This window comes from Carassius auratus, chromosome 3, assembly GCF_003368295.1.
Source record: "Carassius auratus strain Wakin chromosome 3, ASM336829v1, whole genome shotgun sequence".
Lineage (NCBI taxonomy): Eukaryota > Metazoa > Chordata > Actinopteri > Cypriniformes > Cyprinidae > Carassius > Carassius auratus.
In genome coordinates this window covers 15,800,794-15,811,467 of record NC_039245.1, presented here as the reverse complement: position 1 = coordinate 15,811,467, position 10,674 = coordinate 15,800,794, and the positions used below count along the sequence as shown (strand labels likewise).

The window sequence follows — 10,674 nt, the reverse complement described above, 5'->3', positions numbered from 1 at the left end:
TTGGTTTTGTTTACAGTTTTTGTCTGTTTGTACTTTATTAAACAGTGTTTGGAAATGACTTTCCCATATTTCTCCATTTTGGATTGCCAATTCTTCATGATCAGTTTTTTTCAGATTGTTCCAGTTATTCCAAAATTGGTTTGTGTTGACTGACTTCTCAATTATTGTGAGTTGGTTTTGGGTGTATTGTGCTTTTTTGGTTCTGAGTGTATGTTTGTATTGTTTTAGTGTTGCACAGTAAAGAAGGCGGATCTCTGTATTATTTGGATCTCTGTGTTTCTGATTTGAAAGTGTTCTCATTTGTTTGCGAATAGTTTTGGCAGTCCTGATCAAACCAATTTTTGTCATTTTTGGGTATTAGATTTTTTCCAGATTTTGTTTTCAATTTGGATTGTTTTGCTGATTTTTCAAATATGTAATTTAAATCTTTGACCGCAAGATTGACACCTTCATTGGTGTGAGCATAGATGTTATTTAGAAAGTTATCTATCAGTGCTTGTATTTTTTGGCTGCTGAGTGCTTTCTGATATTCTTCAGCGCTGTTTTCGGCCCATCTGTATGGTTTTCTGATGTTGTACAGTTTAATGGGCTTTGTGTTAATGTTATTTTCAGTCTTTTTGAGATACACAGTGATTTGACTGTGATCGGACAGAGGGGTTAGTTCTCTAACAGTGAATGATCTGAGAGATGAAGGATCTATGTCTGTTATCATATAGTCAACTGTGCTATTCCCAAGAGGTGAGCAAAATGTGAATCTTCCTAAAGTGTCTCCTCGTAACCTACCGTTGATGATATACAGACCCAGGCTTCGACAGAGCTGCAGGAGGTCTTTCCCATTCTTATTCACTATATGATCATGGTTATTTCTGTGGATATGGGAGAATGTGTTATTAATAACAGTCAGTTTGTTGTTGATGTATTTGCTCCCTTGTGTGTCAGTGAAGTCCGGCTGTAGTCCTGTTCTTGCGTTCAGGTCTCCACAGATGAGCACATTTCCCTGGGCCTGGAAGTGGCTTGTCTCTTCCTCTAATATGGAGAACGTGTCTTCTCTGTAGTAGGGGGACTCTGATGGTGGGATGTATATGGCACACAGGTATATATCTTTTCTGGATGGGAGCAGTTTCCTTGTGGATTTTAAGCCAGGTGTAGTATTTGCACTGCTTCACTGTGTTGATGTGTTTGTGGAGTTTTGATTTGTACCAGATTATTTGTCCTCCTGAGTCTCTTCCCTGTCGGACTGTGTTGAGTTTTTGTGATGGTAGGATGATTTCTCTGTAGTTGGGTGGGCAGTGGGTGACGGTGTCTGCCCTGCTCCATGTCTCCTGTAGAATTATAATATCCATATCTTTGATGCTCTTCTGGAATTCAGTGTTTGAGCTCTTTAGCCCAAAGGCTGCTGAATTCAATCCATGAATATTCCACGTTGATATTGACAGAGTCATTTTAAGAGTTCACGGTATAGAGTTCTTGTTTTCAAAAATAGAGGTAATCCTTTTCTAATGTAATATAGTGTTTTGGAAAAGAAAAGTTTTTTTTTTTTTTTCATTGTTAGGCAGGTGTTTGCATGCTGTGTGGCCTTTCATGCTGTCAGCTGGGTACTGATGTAGTTCAGCAGCTGTCTGATCTCACTCATCTCCAGTGTATTTGCTTGTCCTTTCAGGGCCTGAGCGTAGCTCCTGGAGTGTGGGAGTGGTGCTGGGTTTGGTGTGTTGTCACCTGAGGCTGCATGAGCGGGTGGAAGGCTGGTTGCTGCTGCTGATGTTGGGTTGTTCCTCATGTTGCTTCTCTGCCTGGAGTGATGTTTTGTGGTTGTGGGTGTCTTGGGTGGTGATCTGGTGCAAACTGGGGTTTCTGCTGATGATCAAGCCTTGATTCCAGATGTCAGGGAAGTGACCTACACTTAGAATCACATTGAATAGTTTTAGAATGGCCAATTGAAATTGACTGCTTGTGTGTTTTATCATTTCATTTAATATCCCATCAGGTCCAGATGCTTTTCTGGGTTGGAGGTTTTTGATTTTTTCTTTAAGTTCTTTATCAGTTATTGGGAAATCTAATGGGTTTTGGTTATCTTTGATTGCTAATTCTAGTTTTTCCAATTGGTTGATTGTTTGGTTTTGTTTACAGTTTTTGTCTGTTTGTACTTTATTAAACAGTGTTTGGAAATGACTTTCCCATATTTCTCCATTTTGGATTGCCAATTCTTCATGATCAGTTTTTTTCAGATTGTTCCAGTTATTCCAAAATTGGTTTGTGTTGACTGACTTCTCAATTATTGTGAGTTGGTTTTGGGTGTATTGTGCTTTTTTGGTTCTGAGTGTATGTTTGTATTGTTTTAGTGTTGCACAGTAAAGAAGGCGGATCTCTGTATTATTTGGATCTCTGTGTTTCTGATTTGAAAGTGTTCTCATTTGTTTGCGAATAGTTTGGCAGTCCTGATCAAACCAATTTTTGTCATTTTTGGGTATTAGATTTTTTCCAGATTTTGTTTTCAATTTGGATTGTTTTGCTGATTTTTCAAATATGTAATTTAAATCTTTGACCGCAAGATTGACACCTTCATTGGTGTGAGCATAGATGTTATTTAGAAAGTTATCTATCAGTGCTTGTATTTTTTGGCTGCTGAGTGCTTTCTGATATTCTTCAGCGCTGTTTTCGGCCCATCTGTATGGTTTTCTGATGTTGTACAGTTTAATGGGCTTTGTGTTAATGTTATTTTCAGTCTTTTTGAGATACACAGTGATTTGACTGTGATCGGACAGAGGGGTTAGTTCTCTAACAGTGAATGATCTGAGAGATGAAGGATCTATGTCTGTTATCATATAGTCAACTGTGCTATTTCCCAAGAGGTGAGCAAAATGTGACTCTTCCTAAAGTGTCTCCTCGTAACCTACCGTTGATGATATACAGACCCAGGCTTCGACAGAGCTGCAGGAGGTCTTTCCCATTCTTATTCACTATATGATCATGGTTATTTCTGTGGATATGGGAGAATGTGTTATTAATAACAGTCAGTTTGTTGTTGATGTATTTGCTCCCTTGTGTGTCAGTGAAGTCCGGCTGTAGTCCTGTTCTTGCGTTCAGGTCTCCACAGATGAGCACATTTCCCTGGGCCTGGAAGTGGCTTGTCTCTTCCTCTAATATGGAGAACGTGTCTTCTCTGTAGTAGGGGGACTCTGATGGTGGGATGTATATGGCACACAGGTATATATCTTTTCTGGATGGGAGCAGTTCCTTGTGGATTTTAAGCCAGGTGTAGTATTTGCACTGCTTCACTGTGTTGATGTGTTTGTGGAGTTTTGATTTGTACCAGATTATTTGTCCTCCTGAGTCTCTTCCCTGTCGGACTGTGTTGAGTTTTTGTGATGGTAGGATGATTTCTCTGTAGTTGGGTGGGCAGTGGGTGACGGTGTCTGCCCTGCTCCATGTCTCCTGTAGAATTATAATATCCATATCTTTGATGCTCTTCTGGAATTCAGTGTTTGAGCTCTTTAGCCCAAAGGCTGCTGAATTCAATCCTTGAATATTCCACGTTGATATTGACAGAGTCATTTTAAGAGTTCACGGTATAGAGTTCTTGTTTTCAAAAATAGAGGTAATCCTTTTCTAATGTAATATAGTGTTTTGGAAAAGAAAAGTTTTTTTTTTTTTTTCATTGTTAGGCAGGTGTTTGCATGCTGTGTGGCCTTTCATGCTGTCAGCTGGGTACTGATGTAGTTCAGCAGCTGTCTGATCTCACTCATCTCCAGTGTATTTGCTTGTCCTTTCAGGGCCTGAGCGTAGCTCCTGGAGTGTGGGAGTGGTGCTGGGTTTGGTGTGTTGTCACCTGAGGCTGCATGAGCGGGTGGAAGGCTGGTTGCTGCTGCTGATGTTGGGTTGTTCCTCATGTTGCTTCTCTGCCTGGAGTGATGTTTTTGTGGTTGTGGGTGTCTTGGGTGGTGATCTGGTGCAAACTGGGGTTTCTGCTGATGGGCTGGTGTAGATCTGTGGTGGTGTAGTGCTGGTGCATGGGGTATCCTGATGTGGATTTTAGCATGTTGTGGGGATCCCTGGTATTGTGCAGCCAGTGGTGGTCGTTCTCTGTGATGAGTTTGTAGGTTTATGCTGGGTGTCTGGTTTTGTGTTCTGTAGGTTCGCAGCTGTGTTGTTTTCAGGGGTGTGAAGGTGTTTTGTCTGCCCCACGCTGTGTTTTTCAGTGTTTTTGCAAACACATTGACTTTGTCCTTCTTTATGTGTACATGGTCATACAGGTCCCTGATTGTGATGGAGGGGTGATGAGCCAGGTGTACATTGGGCAGGCGAGCACATCCTTTGGAGATGTCAGCGTTGACTCTCTGGATGGTGTCTGGGTGGATGTCTCTGCGGGGTAGGAGGGTAGAGATGGTGATCTTTGTGCTGGGGTAGATTTCTGTAGCCTTCTCTGCTACTCTGCAGATCAGCTGCCCAACTCTCTCCTGTTCCCTTCTCAAGTCGTTGGTGCCTGTGTGTATGATGATATGTGAGGGTGTGCCAAAGGTGGAGTCAGAAAGTATTCTGAGGGCATCCCCTGTTTTTGGGCACCAGAGTTTTGTTGTTTTAAGGCCTGGAAAAAGTCTTTCTCCTTGTAGGAACTTCCCATTGGAGTCCATGAGGATGGCAATGTCAGCCTCTGTTTTCACTGGCTGTTTCTCAGCTGGGGTTGTAGCTGTCATGTTTTTCTGAAGGATCTCTGGTTTTTTGGAGGCTGCAGGTGTTCCTGCTTCCTTTTGGCTGTTGCTGGGCTGTGATGGTTTGGTGGGTGCCGGAGATGTGCTGCTGGACTTTGGATGTGTAGGTGTTGGTGTGGGGGAGGGAGGGGGGACTTTGGGGGCATTCACAGGGGTAGTGAGACACCTCATCTGTGTTGTTAGGTTCTCCATCTGTTTGTCCCTTTGTTGAAGCTCTTTTTTGAAGCATGCAAGCTCCCTCCCCATGTAGTCTTTCATTTCTGAAAGTTCCTTCCCCATGATCTGTTGAAGTTCTTTGAGGTCTTTTTTGAGTGTTTCCCTGTCCTGATACAGAGTGTCCATTTCTCTTTTAAGTTCTTGGATGGACATTTTCAGCTGGTTTCTTATCTGATCCAGCTGTTCTCTAAGTTGTTCAGTGTCTTTAGTGGACAGGATGTGGACTTGCTCACTCAGTTCCACTATTTCCACTTCTAGCAGTGCTAAGCTGTGCTGTAGCTGGACAACTGTGTTGTGTAGTCCTGTGCTTTGGGGAAGACTGATGTTCTCTGTGGTTTCTGGAGGGGTCCTGTTCTCTGTGTTGTCGTGGGTTGAAGGCTCATTTTGGTCAGTGTCTTCTGGTGTGTCTGTATGGGTTTGCTTGCAGGGGTTTGCTTCATCTCTTTCCACCATATCTTTTAAGCAGTGGAAGGTCTGTTCAAAGTTTGTGAGGGCAGCACTGTTTCCCTGTATCATTACCGTTCCATTTTGATAAAAGTTTATTGTCAGGTGTCTGTTCTCTGGGTCTTTTTCTGCGTCTTCATAAATGCACAGTTGTCTGCCTTTACAGATTCCATGTTTGGTGTGATACTGGAACAGTGTGCAGGAGGCGGTGTGCCATGCAGTCGGGTGTTCTGTGTAGAAGAGCAGGTTTGTGGTGATGGTTTTGCCCCTACTGTTTAAAGTATCTTTAAACAGTGTTTCTGGGTTTTCCTTCTGAGTTTTGAGCTTGTGTTGTTGTCTGCTCTTCTCAGACTTGATGTCTGGGGGGTAGGAAAAGGTGTGAGCTCCAGTCCCCATTGCTGGTGTTGCCATGGTAATGCCGTTTACAGGTCTTTGATATTGATTGTAATGGCTCCGTTAATCCAATCAGAAGGTGTGAATGACAATGGCCCTCTTTTGTTATTTTAAATTGCTATACCGTTCTATAGCTCCATCAAATGGAAAGTTGTGGGTCCGTTGGTTTTGTTTGTCCTTTTGCAATTTTTGGTCCTTGTTGTTTGTAGATGGAAAGGTTATTAAAAAAAAATTTTTTTTTTTTTTGTGGTTAAATCCTTTTTAAGATGGAATAAGATGGAATAATCCTTTTTGTTAAATCCGTGAAGTTTGTAGGTGGTTCTTCTCCAGCAGTTTTTGTGTTCGTTCCCTTCTGAAGCCTTGTTGTAGGGTCCACTCCAGTGTCCTTTTGTTTAGGTTCCACAAATTTTTCTTGTTTTCAAGAGATTTTCTCCTAATTTCTTGTAAAAAAATAAATATTAAAGTATTTTTTTATAGTGAACTTGTGCTCACCGTCCCATTTTAGTTAATTTTGTGTTTTTATCTTTGATTTACCTCATATTAGAAGCAAGAAACTCTAGAAAGACTAGGAGCTCATGTTATGCATGACCTCTCTCTCTGAAAGCTCTCTCTCTTTCTCTCTCTCTCTCTCTCTCTCTCTCAGTCTCTCTCTCTCTCTCCCGGAGGTTTGACCCGCTTCACTCCTGCAGTGTGTGTGTGTGTGTGGGTGTGTGTGTGTGTGTGTGTGTCGCCCGGTCTGGGTGTGTCCCAGCTCTGGGTGTGTGTTCCTGTATTATGGCACACACACACACAGTGTTTCTCTGTGAATGCATGCGCTGCAGAGACCTCACCTTTCATTACTGTGTGTTTGAGAACTTATTCTAGGTTTAATCCCCCTTGAATGTGTTCTCCTTGCCGTGACCCATGCGTGATTCTTTCTCATGACTGATATTCTGACGCTCGTGTTTGAGTGTGTTTGTCCTGAAACGGCTGCACACAGAGCCTTGGATTAATTAAAGGCCCCAGCGTGGACACAGGAGCAGGAGAAGGCCGACGCATCTCGCAGGAAGTGAGAAGACGTGTGTTGACTCACTCCCTTCGGGAATGTTCTCCACCAGTTCCCTTTTCTTGTGAAATCTGCCCTCCTCACACTAGAAATACCCTCTGTTACACATCACAGGCTGTCATGAGAAGAAAAACCGTGGCTGAGCGAGTATCGGGTTCAGAGTCTGTTTAAATGACAAATAAAGCTTCTGCAAATATTGATATTTACTCTAAACGATTAGAGGTATTTTGTGTTCAGACACCCACACTTAGTCACATAGCTATTCACTTTTACATAACCATATTATATATATATATATTTATATATATATATATATATATATATATATATATATATATATATATATATATATATATATATATATATATATAAAATATGGTTATGTAAAGTTAATTATAATTACCACAGACCAAACCCTACATAAAATTTTATTTATTTGTAGATTTGTATGGATGTTTTGTCATCAAATTACATGTAAGAAGGTCATTAATTTTACACTGATTTGCACAAAATGGAAAAAGAAAATGGTAATATATATATATATTTTTAGTAACAACAAAACAAAAAAATTAACATGTTTTATGGATGCAGGGATAATGTTTTCGTAGGCACTTCTGCTTTCATTGTCCTGAGGTCAACAGCAGTGTTTCCACTTTTCTGAATGAGTTTTTGGTTAAATGCCTGAAATAATGTTTGTGGTTAACACTAGCTCAAGATATTTTTACTCTCACCAGATAAAGCTCTTATTTTCCTTGAAAAAAGTGCCAACACGTGTCTATAAATGGGACTACAGAGGTGGTCATTAAAGGTCCTCGCACAAAACAGTAAACTCATCTAGTGTTGGGAGTTACTTTTAATAGCAATGCACTGCATTAATCCATAAATAAAAAGGTAATTAATTGTGTTACTTTTTTATGAAAAGCAATGCTTTGCATTACTTTTCAGCTGGGCTGGGCTTGCTTATTTGTTTGATTTTTTTTCTCAATAAGAAAAACCCGAAATTATATATGTGTCGACAGTAAAGGCCCTTTCACTCCAAAAGTGAACTGTCAGTCAATAAATGGTACAACAAAAGTACTTATTTGAGTAAAAACAAAAAACATGCTAACACCCAGTTTGGCCTACAAAAACTGCATTTCTGAAATCTGACTGGCTGTTGTTTATTGATGCTTTCTCACTAGTGTGCACACTTTAAGACTAGTCAGGCAGATTTGAAACTACAAGTGTACTACAAGAGCACACATCAAAGACCAGCTCGAGGCGGTTAGCTTCAAACATGTGGGGACAAACGTCTTTCACTAGCTAAAGCTAAATAAACACACAAACCCTTATCATTAGCATCTGAGGTGTAGCCTAGCGAGAACAACGCAAATGAGCACTTTTTTACTTTAAAGTCAAAGAGCCTGAGAAAAAGTAATTATTAAACACGAGCAAGAGAAAAGTGACGGAGTGTGAAAGAAACGAGAGCGCAGGAATTCTGCAGCGGCGCTTGATCAGGGTCTCGCTGTTTTTACCTTATATGGTCACAGACGAGAGAGAGAGAGAGAGAGGGAGACAGAGAGGGAGAGAGACTGAGAGAGAGAGGGAGAGAGACTGAGAGAGAGGGAGAGAGAGAGACTGAGAGGGAGAGAGACTGAGAGAGAGAGAGGGAGAGAGACTGAGAGAGAGAGAGAGAGAGAGAGACTGAGAGAGAGGGAGGAGGTGTGGTCTATTGTTTGAAAGCGGAAGAGGTGTTCAGTTTCTCTTCCGTCATTCTTTCACCTTCTGCTGGCTTGTTTTGACGCTGCTCTCAGTAACTCAACAATGCGTCTTTCAGCAGCACATTCAGCACCAGTCACTGCAGGACACTTCCCCAGTCATTCAGACTCAATACAGCCTACAGTGCTTTACACTGGGACAAAAACATCAGGTTAGGAAGAAGGGGTTTTCATCCAATGCTGAAAAAACAATACTAAATAAACAGCTCAAACCAGCCTAAGCTGGTGGGCTGGTCAGCAGCTGGTTTTAGACCGGTTTTCAGGGTGGGAGACCAGTTGAAACCAGCTTTTTTTTTTTTTTTTTTGCAGGGTTATACTTAAAGGGGTCATGATGCACTTTCATTTTTTCCTTTCCTTGGTGCATAAAGAAGATCTGTAAAGACTTAAGTCTCGAACCTAAATAAATATTCTTTATCAAAGATAAGTCTCGTCCACGTCCCCCCAAAACTTTTCGTTTACACATGCCCCCACATGTCTACATCACTGTGTGGGAAGATTTGCATAACACTGCCCAAACGTTCACACAAAGAAAGAATGCGTTACTTTTGTTCTCGCTGTCGCCATGTTGTGAACAGGGGCGCTGGACTGGGGGTAAAACAGACAAACGCTCGTCTGTAATTATTTTATTATTTTTGTCTCGTCTGATGTCTGGATCATGAACGAATCTTTCTATTTAACTGGATCTTTTGAGTAAACCGGTCAAACCAGTTCACCAAATCGAACGATCAGTTACTCCTAACAGTATTGACTGAACGGCTAAAGGAGATCTGATTATGTTGTGCACGAGCAGAGCAGCTGGACTGAGTCTTGTCTTGCTGGGAGACAGCTTCACAGTATGGTCACACGCTTGAGGCACTCGGCCAATCACAACGCACTGGACAGCTGACCAATCAGAGCACACCTCGCTTTTCAGAGCACTGAGCTTTGTAAAAATCGACATGTTTCAGAAATCAAGGCATAGAGGAGAAACAATAATGTACATTATTATGGAAAATAATGTGTATTTTGAACATTAAACCACAGACACATTTCATTATAATCAAAATAATTCAAAATAATCTTCTTTTTAGCATCATCATGATCCCTTTAACTTTGTCACCCCAATGTCAAAGAATAAATACAATAAATTATGTTTAGCTTTTTGTGTGTTAAAACGTAACCATTAGATGCTATATTATTTGTTATTTTAGCTATTTCTTATTTCCATTAAGTTTCACTAGACATACTTTATATACAAAAAAGAAAATAAAAATCTTAAGTTAAAATGAAATGGCAAATTAAACCCAGATTTAAAATATAAATATAGAAGTCAACAGTTATATGAGAGATACTGAAATACCACTTACTCTTTCAAGGGGAAGCGCTTCTGGCTGATGACGTCATGTGCGGTCAGGTCATGGCGGGCTGTGATTGGTGGCTGGAGTTCTGCTGGATGACATCACGTGGCTAGAGGACCGCAGCGCAGTGAGGGAGACGGACGCGATGACGTCATCGCAGAGAGCGCAACACGAGTCACTTTCGAGAGCTTTCACTCACAGAAATTTCTCAAGAAAATACCTATTCTTTTGTTAGGTACATTTAATCAAATCGCTGAGAATAATTAATAAAAATATAAAAGTATGAAGTATGATCTTTGATGTAACATGACTGATACCTGTTTTGCTTTGTTTTTTTCTCCTCTTCCTTTTGTTCTTTCCTTTTGGGTTTACGTGAGAATTATACATTATGCAAAATGTATTGTACTTGCGTAATCTGTTTGCACTATTATTATGTAAATATTTGTACATGCATATTCATAATAATAATGAAGAGCCCTATAACATCAGCCACTTGTAAAACATCTGCTGTAATTATAGCTGCACATGTTGCTTGAGGTTAACATGTTGCTTTTTATTTTTGTTGACAGTTTATAACTCATTTCACAGGTTTTGCAGTTTAGCTTCATCATCTGCTGAACTGCATCACTGCACTGAAATATGAAGATCATTTTGGTGGCTGAACACGACCTGTTTGAGACACGCAGACAGACGGCTCGTGAATGAGTCGGTCATTAAGTTACTAATGGTTTAGTTTAAGAGAGCCTCGGGGTGTACTAAAACCAGATCCACCTCTC

General features: G+C 40.7%; 1 protein-coding gene across 1 annotated transcript; it reads right to left on the bottom strand.

Moving 5' to 3' along the window:
* Window positions 1-1,528: 1,528 nt before the first annotated feature.
* On the bottom strand, window positions 1,529-6,280 carry LOC113054903 (uncharacterized). Its single transcript, XM_026220690.1, has 2 exons — window positions 3,901-6,280; window positions 1,529-1,790 (listed from the first exon to the last, which is right to left on the bottom strand). The coding sequence occupies exons 1-2, from the start codon at window positions 5,775-5,777 to the stop codon at window positions 1,580-1,582; spliced, it is 2,088 nt and encodes a 695-aa protein (XP_026076475.1). The 5' UTR covers window positions 5,778-6,280; the 3' UTR covers window positions 1,529-1,579.
* Between the last annotated feature and the right edge of the window lie 4,394 nt (window positions 6,281-10,674).

Excerpts from the sequence above, each read along its gene's own strand:
- LOC113054903 (XM_026220690.1), bottom strand. The coding sequence starts at position 5,777 with ATGGCAACACCAGCAATGGGGACTGGAGCTCACACCTTTTCCTACCCC. Across the intron at positions 1,791-3,900 it reads CCACAAAAACATCACTCCAG|GCAGAGAAGCAACATGAGGA; the intron begins GCAGAGAAGCAA and ends ACATCACTCCAG.